At 39.9% G+C, this 19374-nt stretch overlaps 1 protein-coding gene across 6 annotated transcripts in view; it reads left to right on the forward strand.

Moving 5' to 3' along the window:
- Positions 1 to 19374, forward strand: part of ATP8A1 (ATPase phospholipid transporting 8A1) — a 229724-nt gene that overhangs the window by 35830 nt on the left and 174520 nt on the right. For 5 of the 6 annotated variants that reach the window (XM_015084122.3, XM_053217414.1, XM_053217412.1 and 2 more), the window contains 2 exons: positions 356 to 454; positions 7609 to 7654. In XM_015084122.3, coding sequence (XP_014939608.1) covers positions 356 to 454; positions 7609 to 7654 — 145 coding nt within the window. Of the gene's footprint in view, positions 1 to 355; positions 455 to 7608; positions 7655 to 19374 lie in introns of those variants that run through there. The other variant, XM_027056235.2, reaches the window with a different exon arrangement.

The raw sequence follows: 19374 nt of genomic DNA on the forward strand, positions 1-19374 counted from the left end.
ATTTAGCCTACAAAAAGAAGATCATATAATACATATGTTTTACATTCTGCTTTAACCATACAACAATGCGTGGCTATTTTCCCATATGGTTCAGTGTGTTTTTAAAATATCAGTTTGAAAGATGGTATGGTATTAATTTAACTCCCCTACATACAACAGCTTGCCATGAAGCGAGCTACCATGTTCTTCCAGCCACTTACTAGATACGAGCCAATTGCCTCACCCAGTGTTAGTCTGCCGTGAGAGTAAAATCACTGAAGCATATTTTAAGAGGCAGTACGACGTGGTTGTTTTTAAATATGTTATAAACTTGCTAGTTCTCACTGGATTTCTTTTTTTTTCCCCCCCCAAATAGCAAATACCTGATGTATCACCAACAGGTCGCTACACAACACTGGTTCCTCTCTTATTTATCTTAGCTGTGGCAGCTATCAAAGAGATAATAGAAGATATTGTAAGTATTTGATTTTTTTCATAAACAAATGTGATGGTTATTTTATATACATATTTTTATACATTTTTCTTTCAGTTTAATTCTTGGCAGAGGCTATTTAAAATGCTCATTCAACTTAAAAATATGTAGAGTATATTCTGGAGCTCATTCCTCTTAGTTTCTACAGTTTTACTGTTACAGAACACTTGTTAGAGTGTTCTCCACGTTTGTAGTTTAGTAATAAAAGAAATGAATTAAAAACATTTTTTTAATGTTTATTTATTTTTGAGAAACAGAAAGAGTGTGAGCAGGGAAGGGGCAGAGAGAGAGGGAGACACAGAATCCGAAGCAGGCTCCAGGCTCTGAGCTGTCAGCACAGAGCCCAATGCGGGGATTGAACTCACGAACTGCGAGCTCATGACCTGAGCCGAAGTTGGACATTTAACCGACTGAGCCACCCATGTGCCCCAGGAAATTAAATGTAATAATTGGCTTGGAGAGAAAACTATATTTGAACATTAATTTCAATTATGCCCAATTTTCAATTTGAACTTTATTTCAAGTTAAACATGGTACCCTCCAAATTATCTAAATGTAAAGGGCTTTTAATGTATTTTTAATTTATATGCATGGTTTTTTATTAAATACTTTTGATTCCTTTTCATCGTTAGTAGTTCTAAGTTTCCTTTTATTTTCTTAAAAGAAAGTACCAACATATATGCTATTTTTATTATTATTCTGTAGTAGCTGAGAAAAGAGGAAGTCCATTTCCCTTTTATAAAATAAGTTCCCCAAAATAAATTAAGACTTTTCTTTTTTCCTCTGTTTTACCGTTATTTTAACTACCTCAGTTGAGGAAGTGAATGTATTTTTTCCTATGCTCTTTAAATACTTGGCCAGTCTGAAATGACTTTCTGTCAGGCCTTAGGCAAGTCAGATGGTAAGGTGAGGAAAGGCTGACATTCTCTGGGAAGCTCCAATTTAAAGTTGCACAAACATTAATATTATTTCTGTAGAGAATCAAATTGGGAACTCATAAGAACGCATGAGCCATAGCTTCCCTAGACTCGTTTGAAATGGGTCAAATGTCCATTTGAAGCATCAGTCTCAAAAACCTCCAAGTGTCTAGGAGTACAGACAGAGGTTGTCTGTTTGCATGTCTGTAAAACATCACTATCCTCTTCCCTGGAAATAACATGCTTCAAGGGGACCACAAACTGAAAATGTCAGGGACTCTCTTTTTACCTGTATTGTTCCACACAGACTTACCTTTAAATCCTTTAAATTGTACTTGGATTTGGCAGTCCATAAGGATTGGTCTTTACTATAATTTGTCACTTTCTTTGCTTTATGTGCTCCCTTTTCTCTCTTTGACATAATTTTGATTAAGCATAGGTTATTTACTAGACATTGTGCTGTTGTTTTTGTATATGTTTTTCCCATTTCATTTCTTCAGTACTTTTAAAAGTTGGATATTAATCCCGTTTTAAAGGTAAGGAAACTGGGGTTTAGGGAGGTCATGAGCCTGTCAAAGAACGCAGTTGGGATCAGAGCTCTGCCTCATCCAGTGCTCTTCTATATTGTAGCAAGTCACCAACAGTAGGATCGATCACATTTATTGAGCTTCTGGGATCCATGTGTTGGTTCGATATCCTTTACATTTATTAAGTCTTACAGCAACTCTTTAAAGGATTATTGATATTGCCCCCATTTTACGGATGAGGGAGAGGAGGCACAGAGGAGCAAGGTCACTTGCTCAGGGTCATCCAGTTAATAACTGGGGCTGTCAGAATTCAAAAGAAGGCAGTTTGGCTCCACAGGCCTGCATTATCATCCCTGCTGTAAGCTGCCTATCTTTCTTCTTTTCCTTCTAACAAACCTCTAAGTTCTCTAGCTATGGTTTTTAGAACCCCTCTCTGTGGAAACGTATAAATATTATTAAAAGGTGAATAAAATATTATCCAAAAGGTGTTTTTCTTTTAAATAGAACTCTTGTTGGCACAATGTAATAATTGTGTACTATCAGAAAGCAGCTTGCCAGGCAATTCCTGGAGGATATAATAATACTTGTGGGGAGAAATAGTATTATGTGGAGTGCTTTTCCAATAAAATCATTGTTAAGAAATTGAGTAAAATAGGGGCACCTGGGTGGCCCAGTTGGTTAAGCATCTGAGTCTTGATTTGGGCTCAGGTCATGATCTCCTGGTTTGTGAGTTCGAGCCCTGCATTGGACTCTGTGCTGCCAGCATGGAGCTTGCTTGGGATTCTTTCTCTCCCTCCCTCTCTGCCCCTGCCTTGCTTGTGGGCGCATGCATGTGTGCTCGCGCGCACGTTCTCTCTCTCTCTCTCTCTCTCAAGGTAAATAAACTGAAAAAAAAAACAAAAAGAAACTGAGTAAAATAAGTCCTTAAGAATGGTTTAACAAGACATTTATGTCAACTTGTAAGGTGATAGAAAGTTTGAAAAAGTACTCCCTAGGGGGAAAAAAAATCAAATGGTTTAGATGATTGCCCAAGGAGTATCTTTATCAGTAATGTATCTTTATCAGTAATTGCAATGAATACATATATTTGTCCATTCCTTCAATGAAATGTATGAAGCAGTACTTAGGTGCCAAGAATTTACTAGGTTACGTATAGGATGTGCTGAACTTTTGTTGCAGTAGTAATCCTGTCCCAAATATCAGTGGCTTAAACCTAAGTTTCTTTTCACATACTCAAAGACACTGCAGGTATTTTTTCTGGGAGGAAGGGAGGGCAGGACGCACCATGTAGTCACTCAGGGATGCAGCTGAATCAAGGGTCTACTATGTGGAACGTTGGTGGTCACCAGAGCAGAGGGAGAGAGAATGGAGGTCCAGAAGTTTTTGGCCCAAAAATAAAGCACATCACATCTGCTTACAGTGTGATACCAGAACTAGTGACAAAACAAAAAGGAGGTTAATCTCAGTGTCCATGAAAATAGAGGAGAACTAGATAGTGGTGAAGACCAGTAATGTCTACCACTCTTTCGTCAGTGAATAAAACACAGCTTACATTACAGTAAACCTTCTTTTATATTGAACACTTACGGTAAAACAATTCCCCCCAGGTGAGACACCTAAGACTTATGCACCCAGTGCATTTTAACACCTGATGCTTTGCCTAGCTCAACAAAATGCAGTTTCCTGTTTTTAATGTGCAGGTAGCAAATGACATAAATACCTACTTGAAAATATTCTGAAATTAGTGGAGAACTTTTCATTTAAAAAAAAAAAGCATCATGTCAAATGTCAACTTTTATGATAAGGGTCAAGGTTGGTTGCTAAATGATGATATTCACCGCAGAAAACATCCCTTCTTTGCTATACACTTGTTAACTTAAGCTCTGATCAACTTTATTCATTATAAAACAGATGCTTTTTTAAAGTCTACAATATTCAGAGACCAATTACTGGGAATGTGTTAGTGAATAAAAGTAGCCATGATGGAACTTGCAGCCCAGTAGAGGAGACAGACAATCAAGTAACCACACCGGCTATCAGCTATCATAAGAATTAAATGACGCACTGGGGCACCTGGGTGGCTCAGTCGGTTGAGCGTCCGACTTTGGCTCAGGTCATGATCTCGCAATTTGTGAGTTCGAGCCCTGCGTTGGGCTCTGTGCTGACAGCTCCGAGCCTGGAGCCTGCTTTGGATTCTGTGTCTCCTTCTCTCTCTGCCCCTCCCCCACTTGTGCTCTCTCTATCAAAAATAAATAAAATTAAAAAAAAATTTAAACAAAAGAATTAAATGATACACTGAAATCCTTAGAACAATGCCTAGTTATAGTAAGGTGATGAATAAATGCTAACTGTATTGTCATCATCCAAATATCCTTTTGACTAAAATATAGAAAATAGATTGTAAGGAAAGAGAGGATTTGGGTAGACTAGTTGGAATAATATTCTGGTAGTTGCTATAAAAAAAAGAAGAGGTCTGAGACCGAGTGGTATTGTAGATAAAGCAATATAGAAAGATGAATTCCATATATATTTAGGAGTAGAATTGACAAGACTTATCACCATCCAACATGCTTATTTTGTTCATATTTTCTCTCCAACCACTAGAATGTAAGCTCCATAAAGACTAAGAGTTTTGTCCTTTTTCACTGCTGCATCCTCAGGGATGTTACCCTCAGTAACAGGGCCTGGCTCATATTGTTTTGTAAACATTATTCAATGAATAAAAAATAGATTGGATGGAAGTGAGAAGGAGAAGAAAATGCTAAGGTTGACTCTCAAGTTCCTGGTTTGTGCAAGTAGATGGTATCTGGTTCCATGTCTGAAACAAGGACCACGTCTTGGGGGTTAAAGTCCTAGATTGCTTTTTGGACATAGTTCAAGATGCCTCTGAGACTGCCACAGGGAGATGTCAAGGAGGCAACTGGATGTAAACATCTGGAGCTCCAGTGAGAGTGTTGGCTGGTAAATATGTATGTATCAATTATAATTGAAACTGCAGGTATGGATGAGCTGAGCCAGGGAGAGAGTATAGAATAAGAAGCGAAGAGGGCCGGGTATAAGCCTTGAACAATTCCATCACTGAGTAACAAGAGAAGAGACAAAGAAGGGGCCAAGCTACAGATGGAACACCTGGACAATGATGTGATAAATGCTTAGGAAGCAGGAGACAGCTCCCAGGAGGGTGTGGTCAACATTACGTACTTAAGTATCCTGAAGTTCATGGCACTATTTACACAGGTAGTTTATTGGTGCACTGTCAACTAAATATTGATAATATTAAATAGTTCACGAGCCCTCAGTGACAGTAAGTGAATTCTCGTTATAGGACAGTGGAGTTATTTGAACTCACAGAGTAACTGCATTAATATTCTTTGAACTGTTCATTTTAGAAGGAATAATGATCTGTTTGGAATTAGAGATATGATCTTTTTACAGTACTAAGGTTAGAACCTGCCTGTCTGGCTGGAGCCTTATGTATACTCAACACAATTGTTTCTTGCAAGCAACCTAATTTTTCTGTGGAGGGAAGGCTGAGGAAAGGGCTGCTCCTGTACAAGAATTCTCTGTAGATGGAAAGTAATGTTTAGGATCTCCTTAGGTTTCACTAAGATTAAATTTCCTGTTTAAGTGGAATGTTTCATTAATTAGCTTTTATTTGTCTCCTCCAGTTGGAAGTCTAACCATTGTCTGTAATAGATATGCATTGTTTTGGAAGTATTTGTACTTCATTCAAATATCTAAATTTGCTTTGGACCATTATTTTGAACCAAAATTTATTTTGGGTTACCTTCTAATTTTCTTAAGATCATTGTCAACAAGAGTATTTTAGAGTTTTATCAATTGTAAAATATTCTCTACTGATTCTACAAATTTGAATTTTTTTTTAATGTTTACTTATTTTTGAGGGGGGTTGGAGGTGGAGAGAGAGAGACACAGAAACCAAAGCAAGCTCCAGTCTCTGAGCTGTCAGCACAGAGCCTGACGCGGGGCTTGAACTCAGGAACAGCGAGATCCTGACCTGAGCCGAAGTCGGCTGCTCAACTGACTGAGCCACCCAGGCGCCCCTAATGCTACAAATTTAAACAAACTTTAAAAATTCATTTAAGGGGCGCCTGGGTGGCTCAGTCGGTTAAGCGTCCGACTTCAGCTCAGGTCACGATCTCACGGTCCGTGAGTTCGAGCCCCGAGTCGGGCTCTGGGCTGATGGCTCGGAGCCTGGAGCCTGCTTCCGGTTCTGTGTCTCCCTCTCTCTCTGCCCCTCCCCCGTTCATGCTCTGTCTCTCTCTGTTTCATAAATAAATAAACGTTAAAAAAAAAATTCATTTAAGAACATTTGCTGGTAAATCATAAGCTTACTTTTGGAAGCAGTAATTTGCCTAATGAAAGTCTACATTATTCCAGTTTTGTTAGTGAGTGTTTTGTTCTGAGAAATAATTGTAGTGTGTTCCTACATATGGATATGGCAAGAATTATCTTCTACAAGCCTTCCACAGAGGCATTTTGAATGCCCTGTTTGCACTTTGTACAGTTCAGTGGCTGATTGTTTGGTTGAACTGAGTTCACACTGCCTGCTATTATGTCATCCCTCCTTAGTATTGCTGTGTTTGGGAGGAGGGCTAATCCACAACTCTGGCCTTTTCTCTTGGAGAGTATTGTCATTTGTGTACTGTGATTCTAAAAACTGTATTTCTTCTCAAATGAAAAAATTAGGAACTCAGTTGTTTTATGTGCATTCCAACCCACCTTAAAGTCATGTATATGCAGCTAAGTCTGACCTTGAGCTTTATAGGATAGACTCTTTGAGCTCAGAGTTAAATTCAACACTTTCCTGCAACGTCAACCCAGGCTGATGTGTTACACTTAATGCTGTAAGTTTAGACAGAAGCTATGAAAAACCTCTAGTTGAACCATAGACAAGATAGCTTCCCTTGGCCACTCAAATTCTCACCTTTCCTCTGACCTTTCGTTTCTTTTACTCTCTGCTCCAAAACCTTGGCTTACGTGACTCTTCAAACTCACCCACTTAGACTTAAGCTAACACACCTGTTTACCTTTTTTTTTTTTTTTTGATGCTTTTAAGAGGAAGGAGAATAGGATCCTGTGATTAAATGGTTTATAATGGGGAGAAGGGACCATTCAGAAGCAGTGGATAGAAGAAGCTTTATGAAAATGGTATATGTGTTTGGTTCTAGTCATTGGCAGACATCAGCATGCCATTAAATTATGGAAGATGTACTTGGCCTAATTAGATAAGGAATTTCATAAGAAGCTGAAAATACTTCAGTACCATTATTAAACGGTAGTTATTACAGATAATTCTCTTGGGCAGTTGCCTTTTTTAAGTGAATTATTTAAGTAAAAGGCTAAATCAGCCTTTTCTAGTACATTAAAATTTTAGTCTTACTTGTATAATAATGTAGGATGCTTCTGAGGACCCTTCTCTGTGCTCCCAGAAGAGGAATACTGTATGAACATTCTATGGATTGTGTTTTCAATTTTAAAATTCCCACATACCCTCTGATTCTTCTTATTGGCACACCCCAGCATGCTTATAAAGTTGATATGGGTATAAAAGGATAAAAGCCTTGAGAAACATAAATTAAAAGAAATATTTTTTGTATAAAGATGCTACTTTGTTTTATTCATCTCATCCACTTTTTCACAGTTTTTGTTTTTTGCTTTTAAACTTTAGAAACGACATAAAGCTGATAATGCAGTGAACAAGAAACAGACACAAGGTAGGAATTTTACATTTTAATTTCTCTTATCTGTCAAATACACTCTGGTAATATATATAGATCACATCAATGAAATGTAATTCAATTGAAAATACCTAAATACCTTGTATCTCTTAAGTTTTTGTTCCAGGGGAGACTCTTTTTTTTTTTTTTTGTAGTATTTATTAGCATAATACTTAAATTCACATTAGAGTGATTTACAGTAGTAATACTTCTGAAAGATAACATTTTTAATATGCGTAAGTGCCTCATAGCAATGCATTCCCAAGTACTGTCCATGAAATCAGTTGTGCTTAAATGCTGCAAAATGTCTATATTTTGTTAGTGATCAATAGATGTTACTCTAGGTAAGATTTATAGAAAATAATCAGATGTGAAGCTACTTGTTAAAAGGCATGTTGGAAACACTTTGTGTTATACTGTACACACAGATGATATATGCTCCAGAAATAAATAAAACAAAAACCAGGCCAGCTTCTGGGAAGTACATGGCATTTTGACCTGGCTTTTTTGTTGTGGGTCTCATTTTGACACAGCAAGAATCAAAATGACCTCTCACACAAGTAAATAGACCATAATGCTCTTATATTCTTAAAAAAATACCCAGGATCACGTGAAATAGACACCTTACCCATCCCTGAGCTTGCCCCATCTGAGAATCTCATTTCTCTCTGAAGTTTCCTAATGTGATGAGGATCAGTCATGTGTGCCCAAATCAGCTGGTGATTAAAAACAGTATTTTTATACTGCTGTGATTTTTATGGGACTCTGCCAAACACCCTGCTTTTCTTCCAAAGGGATCATCTGCTTTTACCTTCCACTAAAGGGATTATCTGCTGATTTTTGATACATTTGTGAAAGGTACATTAATTAAAGTATCCTCTAATACGTTTACAAAATATTTACTGAGCTTATAATATTTATTACGGGACATATGAAAAAGCGTAAGATGGGAACTATATAAAAGCCCAAGGGTAAAATATGATCTTGTGTGGAAAATGAAAGTTTTGGCATACATGATCTCAATGTCTCTGTAGATTTTTGTGGCAAATAATGGTTCCTATGTCAAATACTATATGGGTCCAAGAGAAGGAAAGGAAATTGTGGGGTAATTTGAGATAGATCTTGAATTTTGGGGAGCACTTTGGATGAGCAGAGGCATCCAAATGGGGAAGATATTACATGTGTGTTGGGAAAGAGGGAAGAGAGGTTATCCTGAACAGAGATGAAAAAGGCTTCTGGATTGCTTTGTTGAACTGTTACCAGATTGCCAGATGAAGAAAGGAGATTCATATCAAAGGGAAGCAAACACATGATTAAAAAATAGGGTCAGGGTCAAATTTTCCAGGGCTTGAATGCCAAGCCAAGGAGATTCCAACTTTTCTTGAGTGTACTGAGTAGCTATTGAAGGTTTACAAGTGGAAAAGAGACAGGATGACCATCCAGATTAAAGTTGAAAGAACAGAGTGGAATGGAATAGGAAGCTATTAGAAGCCTGGGGACAAAGTACTCCAGGAATTTGGGTGTGAAGAGACAACCATTAGGAATTGAAAGGGGAAAAAAATCCACACGTTACAGGTTCTGGTATTTTGGACAATGTGCGAAAATACATTTGCGCTTGTTGCCATGTTGCTTAGAATATTCAGAGCATCTTTTGAACCAAAAATATGTAACTTTTTTTTTCCAAAACATAGCGTATCTTGTAGCAAAGGGCTATCTTCAGGGACTAGCAGTTATTTATTTTCAAGCACTGGCCCAAGAAGTCAGCATTGTACGATTGAAGAGCAGCCATCATAGCTAAGATGATTGTAGGCTACCACACCTTGTACTGATGGGTTTTCCAATTTTCCAGGTACTACCTACTGCCAGAAATACTCACTTTTCTTCCTATTTAGAGAAAATATTGTTTCTTGGTTCATCAGTTTATCCTGGATTAACAAGATTAGCTCTCTGGCTAAAATTGAAGAAGAGAAAGCTTCTGTAGTGACATAAAACTCATGTCAAAAATAAAATATTAGAGCTTAGTAGCTATAAAAACCACTTCAAGTCAGCAGAAAACTTGAAAATTCTATTTCCAAGAAACTATGGCTCTTAGTTTGATACTTGAATTTATTTTCTGAGGGAATAGACTTTTCTTTTTTTCCTCTTTGCCTAGCTGAATGTTGGTTGTCTTTTTGTATTGTAGTTAGTTAATAGGAGGTAACAGAAATGTTTGAGTAGGATACTGTTTGCTGTCAGATAACTCAAATTGCTTGATATAAAAGCCATCTGTTGTCATTAGACCAGAATGAAATTCAATTTGCCTTCCTGAATTGGAGGCAAGAATGGGTGTAGGAGTGGGAAGGGGGGTATTTTTGAAAGATAATTAATTTTTGACAGACATTTGAAGTATTTAACTTAAATTTTCATTTTATAAATGTTTATCAAGACCATGTAATACTTAAGAGGACACCATTCTGTCAGATTCAAATATTAATCATATATTCTTACAGAAATAAATATTTTGTCTCTTCATTTTACATTGAAACACTCGAGAGTGACTTTTATCTCTGTCATTCCCTAATGACTTCAGAAATATAAATTCATAATTTCATTTACAACATTTTCAACCATTTAACTGGAGATTGTCTGATGCGTAATTTTCATGAACTAATGATTCCAAGCAGGGATTAAATTACGGATTTAGGACCTAATGCATGACTTCATAAACTTTACATTTTGCGTCTATCATCAGTACTTATGGGAACAAGGCATTTCTTGTCCTAGAGATAGAGAAGTTGCTTAGGTAAATGGTTCAGCGGGCTGGCCAGTGCAAAATTGCATATTGGTCTCTGAGGTCCTGGTTGCTGAGGGAGAGCAGTGTAAATTGATGGCCAGAAGTCCAGGGAGGATGAGTGAGTCTTTGAGTTTTGTGGTTCGCTCCTCCCAATAAATTGTGATTGCTTCCCGTGTTTTTGTTATGTGATGGTTTGTGTGTACTAGGTAGGTGGGCCCTTTTACTCATCTTTCTGTTCCCCATGTCTCTTAGCTCAGGGGCCTGCCTGTATGGATGAATGAACCACTCTTCATCTATAGACTTGAGTACAGACAAAAAGCAAGAAGAGACTAGAAATGAAAGGAGCCGCCTTAGAAATTCATTATCTGGGCTGTAAGCAAGATGAAGAGCAGTGTTTTCAAAACACTGTGTCCCAGACTGTTCTGCAGGCACTGATAAAATGCTAATGTGACAGAAGCTCTTGCTGCCTCTGCACCTTGTCTGTTGAAGCCATCATATCATCATTTTACTCTGCTTTGCCTCCTGTGAACACAGTACTGGGTCCACTTATCACTTCCATTACCCAGAGCTCCAGAGCACTGCTCCAGAGCAGGGCATTCAGAATGCCCTGGTTTTCTTTGCATCTAAACTTACCTTCATTTTCTCTGATTTCTTCCTCTATATTTGAACTCACGGTATTTGATATACCTCACTCCATGTGTACACACAGACACACACACAGACACACACACACACACACACACACACACTGGAAGCAGTTTCTCATAGCTTTCCCTAATCTGGGTGGTTTTGCCAAATTTAGCTTGGCAGGAATTTGTAGAATATAAATTTGTTATTATCATTATGATACGTAAATTGCAGACAATCTCTGTATGAATTTATTATAGTGGTTGAGCTGCTTCTCTTTTGAATACATAAACATATATTTGAAATGCTGTTGTGGCTAGCATGCCAGCATTTCAAGTGGAACACTAGTTTCACACAAGATCACAATACGGACGCCTGGGGAAAAATGGGGTTCAGGTGCAGACTGAGAGAGATATTTAGGATCTTAAAATTAAAAATGTCCCCCAATGAAACATATTTGCTTTTTTAAAATCCCAGGTTTGGCTGTCTTCCCTGAAGGGTGGAGTGTATACCTTTCACAGGGGAGAATGGATGGGAGCCACCTGTGACACCTGGCAGCCCGTCGGTCACCTGATCTGATGCCATAGTTGAACGAGGACCACCAGAAATTCCTAGTTGGATTGTTTCATACATTGCTCTATCATGTAGCAGACATGAGATTAACTTTTTTAAGGTTTACTTATTTTGAGAGAAAGAGAGTGCGTGAGCAGGGGAGAGGCAGAGAGAAAAGAAGAGAGAGAATCCCAAGCAGGCTCTGAGCCGTCAGAAGAGAGCCCAACATGGGGCTTGAACCCATGAACCGTGAGATGACCTGAGCTGACGTCAACTCGGAAGCTTAAAAGGGACTGAGCCACCCAGGCACCCCTAGAGTAGGTTTTTAATAGTTGTTTTTCAGTTTTAATGTAGAAAAGGACAACAACAAGTAGGCATGTAGCTAAAAATAGGAGATCTCAGCTTTACTTGTGTCTTCCTTCCCTGGAGCTACATCAGCCTTTTCAGAAGTGGAATTGAGTTGGTACTGGCTGATAGCCACTAAGGGGCTTCTTCCCTGCAGGGCACAGTGTTGCCTGTCTCCCACTGGAAACCATTTCACCTTTAAAGCCCTTTGTGAAAAAGGTGTTGAGTTGGCCTGGGTGGAATATGTTTCAGGACGTTAACCCTGAAATGGCCTACCATCAGGCTGAATCCATCCAGTTAAGTTCATCCCATGCTAAGGGACTTAAGGTAGTACCACTGTCCTGCTTGTTGAAAAAGCCGGAGTGCTGCCTTTTTGTCTCCCTGGAGGTCTCCCCACATCTGGTCTGTGCAGTAGGCCTAAACATATACTCTGCCACATGTGCATTGTCTTACCTATAAATAGTTCCTAGAAACTAGTGCTTCCATGATCTTAAACATCGGGCTTAAAAATGGAGCACATGTATGGCCTAAATAATGTTTTCAGACACTTGTAAGACTGTTAATATTTTCAAACTATCACAAAGATCTTAGAGTTGTATAAATTGAACTGGTTAGGTATTTTCAGCAACAGCTCTGGATGGAGACCAGGCATTTATATGAGGGGAATACAACCCCAGATTGTCTTCCATTTGTCCCATAAATAAAAGTTGCGCACTGAGGAGCAAAAAACCACTGAGGAAATTTAGGGCCATTGTTAAAGAGGAAAAACAGGTGTGATCCAAAGTTCGAACATTGGTTATTTCACTTGAGTAAAGTCCTCACCGCGCATCCACCTTGTATAAGACCCAGTGCAGAAAACACAGAAAGAAACCAGTCTGCGTTCTTGTTCTACAGGAAATGATGATCTGGCAGAGACATAAGATGCCCACTAATACTATGATACAAGATCGAAAAACTGGAAGGGACCAAATGAGAGAGGTGGGAATTCCAAAATGTCATTTTCCAGGCTCGTGAAGGACGAGTGGGCTTTCAGTAAGCAGAGCTATTGGAATGGTAGCAGCGGGTGATTCAGGAGGAGGTGGGAAGGCCTGAGATGTATTCTGGGAAATAGTCTATTTCAGCTAGAGCATAAGATACTTATCACAGAGCAGTGGAGGCAAGCATAGGAAGGCAAGTTAGGGTCCTTTTTTGGAGGCTTTTGAAAACCAGCATGGAGAAGTTGGAAAGAAATACTGAAGAGCATGGCTATGTTCCCAGTTGTGCTTTTGAAAGAAGAATTTGGGGTGGTGTGGGGAGCAGACAGATTAACTTTTATTTTTTAAGTTTATTTTGAAAGAGAAAGAGTGTGCAGGCGAGCATGTGCCGGAGGGATAGAGAGAGAGGGAGGGAGAGAGAATCTCAAGCAGGCTCCATGCTGTTGGTACAGAGCCCAACATGGGTCTCAATCCCACAAACCATGAGATCATGACCTGAGCTGAGATCAAGAGTCAGATGCTTAACTGGCTGTGCCACCCAGGTGCCCCAAGAGATCGACTCTTGCTGAATCAAGGAGAGGGGTGGGGCAATGATGACGGGAAGGCAAAGGAAAATGCACAGCGAACAGATCCACCTGGGCTCGGCGAAGGAGAAGGAACCTCGTCAAGCAGCAAATACCACCAAATTAGACTGTGACACCCACTACGTCCAGCATTTAAGAAGTCGTGAGTCTTCCCAGGTGCCCCAGCTCTAAGCTGCAGAGCTAGAGCCTGGCTGCAAGAATGGTGGGATGGATTGATTACTGCGGCAGTGGAGGGAGATCTTTCCTTCAAGGAATTGTTCAAGCCAGTGAAGGAAAAAGCGAATGATAGATGACTCCGTGAGCAGGATTGAGGGGAAACATTTTGAGAAAAGGGGATTGCTGATCCTCATGCTCTCTAATCACATCATCTCACCCATATTTTCGTTTTTATAAGTCACTGGTCAAAAACAGCTTTCTGGGAGATGCCCCTAGAGTTTCTGTAGGCCTCCCCAGGGGCCCCAGGATTTCATTCTTAAGAAGGTCTCAGGGACACTGATGCTGCCAGTGAGGCCCATTGTTACAAGTTTTGTAAGTGGGTAATAGAAGTAGTATCACCGATGGAAAAGCCATATGTAGAAGAGGGATAAGAGCAGAATTCAGAAAGTTCCCTTTGTCTTTTGTGTTGGCGGACTCCAAGCAGATTGTTGCTTGACTTGCCTTTTTTTTTTTTTTAAGTTATTTATTCTGAGAGAGCGTGAGTGCACATGCAGGGGAGGGAGGGAGAGAGAATCCCAAGCAGGCTCCTCACTGACCGTGCAGATATCACACAGGAGAGTTTTGTGCAATGTCAGCTTATGCCGCAGAGAGGTTTCTGCCTTAAAACTGTCTTTGGAATGCAAGGGTCTACATAGTGACTGAAATGATGCTTTAATATGAGTATGATGGTTTTCTTCCTTTGCAAAGCTCAAAGGCACAGTCTCAGCACTGCCCTGTCCTCCTCAAGGCACTGAAACTCCTCTCTAATGCTTACAACCAAGTAGAAACCAGAGTGTACCACGTTTTCTGTGGTTTCTCCATCCTCTGTGACCTCGCTGGTGCCCATCATCCTTTCGGATAACTTGCCTCTTGTTACCCACTTAAAGAAGTAGCATGATTGCCCACGAATGGCACCCCAGCGACTTTCAGTAACAGCCCCAGTGATGAACTCTTTCATTTACAGTGGTGACAGCTTCTCTCTGAGAAGCCCAGTGTTAGACTCTAAGTGAGCACCTGTACCTGTGCAGCGTTTGATTGGGTCCTGAGAGCCTGCCAGTTTCTCCAGGGCCTTTGATTAGGGAACTCTCAAGGGACTCTAACAGAATGTTTTCATTTCAAGACAGAAATCCATTACAACAAAGCTGTTAAGGAGTATCCTGCTAAGTAAAAACTTACGTTTGAGGTATTTGTTGAAAGTCTGAGCTCTCTTCTGCATGCTGTCAGACTAATTAGCCTGGGTGAAAACTGTAGCAGGTGTGTTTGGCTGGAACTGCAGAGAGAGGAGTTTAGCATTTAAAGGAATGAGCTAGGGGCGCCTGGCTGGTTCCCTTGGTTGAGCCTCCAACTTCAGCTCAGGTCATGATCTCATGGTTTGTGGGTTCAAGTCCCACATCGAGCTCACTGCGTCAGCACAGAGCCCGCTTCAGATCCTCTGACACCCCCTCTTGCTGCCCCTCCCCCACTCATGCTCGCTCGCTCTCTCTCCCTCTCTCAAATATAAATAAACATTAAAAAAAAACTAAAAAATGAAAAACAAAGGAATGAGCCATTAATGCACCACCATAGGACAGGCCATTCTCAATTCTGCCATGGCTTGCTTTCAGCCCCCTTCACTAGGCATCACTAATCATCCCCACAGCTCACCTTCTTAAACTCTGATATTCTAGAGGTATGGGGTAAGTACTTTGGGTCCCGGAAAAGCTAAAAGCTCAGAAAAGCACCCAGCGTAATTTCTCACTTCCTCTAAACGTGGTTGGAGCTGGGTCAGAGGAGGTCAGTGACTAAAAATAACTGCGTTGTTATTTCAGTCACCAGCATAATACACGTGATATTGCTTATTTTAATTGTTCTATGGTTGGGTGTTTAGGAACCAGTTCTGAAGTAGAGACAAAGTGAATTATATGATCGACTTTTATCTTTAGCCAGTATTCAAGCCTTCATTTGTACAGAAGCATTTTATATGTCATGAGCTGATTTTCAATTTCCCCAGAATTCTGTATCCTAAGATGGGTCTAGCCTCAAGTTTGAAGAAAGCTATGCACTTCCGGTCTTTATTTCTGGTTCTAGTTTTATAGTTCAAGAACAAAAGAAAGGGAAAAGGAGAAGGTAGAAACCTATTCTCAGTTCTCACAAGCCTCCAAATGATGCTGTAGGTCCCTGGACCACTGGTTGAGCAGCGAGGGTCTGTAGTATATTCAAAGCAATGTTACCACACTGGGTTAGAATTCTAACTCAGTGTAGAGACATAAAGGTAATTTACGTTTTGACTAATCCAGGCCACTATAGCCTTCAGAATAAATAACAAATACCCATTTAGATTGCCAAAAACCAAATGATTGATAACAATTTGCACTTGTCTAGGTTTAGTCAATGAACTTCATATGTTGCATGTGAGAGTATAGATTGCACATGATTCTTGGGCCAGTAATGTGGTTTATATCTGATGTCTGATAAAAGTACAAACACAAATGCCCAGAGCCAGCAATCTTCCTCTTAGGATCCTGTCCAATAGAATACAGTCATATAAATATATTTTGGTGTTGTTTGAGGTGGTAGGGAAAAAAAAGAAATCAGAATTTCCATCAAGAGGAAGATAGTTGAGGGACGCCTGGGTGGCTCAGTCAGTTAAGCATCTGACTTTGGCTCAGGTCGTGATCTCACGGTTTGTGAGCTCAAGCCCTGTGTCGGGCTCTAAGCTGTCAGCACAGAGCCTGGAGCCTGCTTCAGATTCTCTCTCTCTCTCTCTCTCTCTCTCTCTCTCTCTCTCTGTCCCTCTCTTGCTCATACTGTCTCTCTCAAAAATAAACATAAAAAAATTTTTTTAATAAAAATTAAAAAAAGAAAGATAGTTAAATACATTAGTGTCTAGCTGTTGTGTAAACCAGAGCTGTTTCACAGCTGGACTGAAATACCCAATGCTTATCTCTGGGACACCTGGCCATGAGCAGAACAAGATGCACTAGCTGGTGATTTATAAAGTGCTGTCTAGGGTTTGAAACTCCCCTAGAGGCACCCAAGACCAGCTTCTCTACTTAGTTTAAGGATGTGTATAGATTGATGGCTTACTTGGTTTATCCTGTTTTACAGTCTGCTTTGGCTAATTGACTAGGGGCTATAAAAGACCTCTTGGAAACTTTTCTCCAGGCTTCCTTAAAATTAAGATTTATTGTACATTTAATGGAGGTTCAAAATCTGTGTCCTAGATGAGTGTGAAGAGACCCTGGAGAACTGTGCCTGGAAGTTTCTCAGACTCCTGATGCTTCCCTGTCCTTTCATGTTTCTGCTGCACCATATCCTCTACCTTGATAAAGCTTTTTGTGGATACATTCTACGGAGTCTTACAAGACTGTTCAGTTAGCTGACCCATTGTAATGGATGTATCCATGTAGTGGCTTGTTTTTCAAAACTGGCTCATCTCTGTGCTTTGTTCTGAAAGCATCTGTGGCATGTTAAGTGGAAAACCAAGCTGCAGAGAAGTAAATTTTTAGAGAAAAGAAAACAAAAGTCCATATGTTCATGTTCTTTTTTTAAAGTTCATTTATTTATTTTGAGAGAGAGCAAGTGAGCAGGGGAGAGGCAGAGAGAAAGGTAAATAGAGAGAATCCCAAGCAGGCTCCATACTATCAGTGCAGAGCCCAACATGGGGCTTGAGCTCATGAACCATGAGATTGCAATCTGAGCCGAAGTCAGGAGTGGGACACTTAACTGACTGAGCCACCAGGCACCCCCGTATATTCATGTTTGTCTAGAGAAAGGTATGTGACAATGCATCAATTAGTATTCCTCAGCTGAAGAAAGTGGCATGTGATGAGAGAATGTCAGCTCACCTGTTATATAGCTCTATCTAGCTTGTTACAGACATGCATTGATTTTATAATTGATAGAAAACATCGTCCACTGAATATGTATTTAAAAGTTTCTTAGACGTGCACGTTTTTGCAGCCAGCCACATCTTCCAGTGTATCTCTTCAACGATGAATTTTGAGGGAACGTTTGGGTGGAGGCAGAGAGCCCCTAGGAGATAGTAGGAGGACAGGTGGATTGAGAGTGAAGGAAGTGCAGAAAGGTCGGTTAAGGGAAGGAGGTAGATCAATTCAATTGTGCAGAAAGAAGCCCTGGGAGCAAGGATTCGAGGAAGGAGCAGAGGGAAAAGGGGGACATGAAGCAGGTTTGGGGGATTGTTTTCCATGGTTCTGCGAAAGTACTACACGTTTCCACCCTCATTAGTGGAGCAAAGACTCCCTGGCTGGTCTGCTGAGTTTGGGAAGCCTGTTATGACACTTCCATCCTGTTCAGTGGGACCCAGTAGAGTGGTTCAGGGCTATTTTTAGATGTGAACGAACAAACATCTGCGAAGTGGCAGCATTTCAAGGAGGGCTCGTTTAGATTACAGATCTGGAAGGGGTGGCCTGGAGCTGACATCAGAGGACACTCACGTTAGTGCATCCGATGGTTACATAAACATTTCCAACTGCTCACGCTGGCTATATATATATAGTCCATACACTGGAATCATTTTAGGAACTTACAAAACTGAGAAGTCTATTTTAAGCAAGTGTTTAAAGAGTTCATTGGCTTCGTTTAATGTAGCTGTTTTTTATTGAGTTATAATTCACATAGCATAAATTCATTATTTCCAAGTATACATTGGTTTTTTCATGTATTTATAGTTATACACCATCACCACTGATTCCAGAATATTCTCATCACCCCAAAAAGAAACTCCATACATATAGGCATTAAATCCCCACTCCTCTCTTCCACAAGCCTCCAACATCCACTAATCTGCATTCTGTATCTATGGATTTATCTATTCTTGACATTTTATACAAATCAGATCATACAATATGTGGCCTTTTATGTCTGGCTTCCCTTTAGCATACTTCAGGATTCATTTTGCTGTAGCATGTATCAGCATTTCATTCCTTTTTATGGCTCAATAATATTCCGTCATGGGGATGTGCCCCATTTCATTCAACCATTCATTAATTTATGGGCATTTGGGTTGTTTCTACTTTTTGGGTGTTATGAATGAATAATGCTACAATAAACATTTGTGGACAAGCTTTTATGTGAACATATGTTTTCAGTTCTCTTAGATACATACTTAGGTGTGGAATTTCTGAGTCATATGGTAGCTATGTGCTTAACTTTCTGAGGAATTACCAACTTGTTTTGTCATATAGCTCTTTTGTAAACATTGTGTATCTGTTGTTTTTAACATGGGACTTACTGGGGAGGCAGGGTTGTATCTTTAGTAAATCTATGTAACTATTACTGAGGCTTCATATGGTCCCAAACACATTAGTGAATCCAGCTTTCCATCCAGCAAGTATTCACTGAGTGCCTTTGTATCACTCTTTTGTAACATGGGGTATTCAGCAGTGAACAGAATAGAAAATGTTCCCATTGTCACAGCTCTTACGGCCTTGGGCAGGAGATGGCCCTTACATAAATTGTCTCTCAACTAAATACATAGTAGAACTGCCTTAACACTCTGAAGGAAAAGTGCAGGAAGCTTATTTGGACTTGAGGGGAGTGGTAAAGGAGTGGGTGTCATGAAGTGTCCCTTGAAAAGTTGTGTTAAAGCTGAGATCTGGAACTTATGTAGGAGTTATCTAGGTGAGGATGGAGGGAAAGAAGGTTCCAGTCATGGAAATGTGCAAA

This window comes from Acinonyx jubatus, chromosome B1 (genome assembly GCF_027475565.1).
Source record: "Acinonyx jubatus isolate Ajub_Pintada_27869175 chromosome B1, VMU_Ajub_asm_v1.0, whole genome shotgun sequence".
Lineage (NCBI taxonomy): Eukaryota > Metazoa > Chordata > Mammalia > Carnivora > Felidae > Acinonyx > Acinonyx jubatus.